Source organism: Penaeus monodon, chromosome 34 (assembly GCF_015228065.2).
Source record: "Penaeus monodon isolate SGIC_2016 chromosome 34, NSTDA_Pmon_1, whole genome shotgun sequence".
NCBI classification, from domain to species: domain Eukaryota; kingdom Metazoa; phylum Arthropoda; class Malacostraca; order Decapoda; family Penaeidae; genus Penaeus; species Penaeus monodon.
In genome coordinates, this window is record NC_051419.1 from 7,984,977 (window position 1) to 7,985,224 (window position 248).

General features: G+C 30.2%; 1 protein-coding gene across 1 annotated transcript in view; it reads right to left on the reverse strand.

Moving 5' to 3' along the window:
• Positions 1-126: 126 nt before the first annotated feature.
• LOC119594805 (glutamate receptor ionotropic, delta-1-like) overlaps positions 127-248 on the reverse strand; it is a gene marked incomplete in the record, with an annotated part of 12,585 nt that continues 12,463 nt past the window's right edge. The window contains 1 exon segment of the mRNA XM_037943895.1: positions 127-168. Within this exon segment, the coding sequence (XP_037799823.1) occupies positions 127-168 (42 nt within the window).

Consider the following 248-nt stretch of genomic DNA (forward strand, 5'->3'; position numbering starts at 1 on the left):
GTCTCTATGCATTTTTCCTTTATACATAAAAATATAAAATAGTAAAACAAGCAATTTATTCTTCTTGTTTATTCTGAAGTATTGACAAAAAATATAACTATAATAGCTGTTTGCACTGATTACTCCTTATCCGACGGTATACAGAGGCTTCACTGAAATGTCGACTAACTAGAAGGATATTGTTATATGAGCAGTAGTCTAAACTTAAATTTTCCTCCCTATACAAGTGCTTTTACGTTGTCTATTGT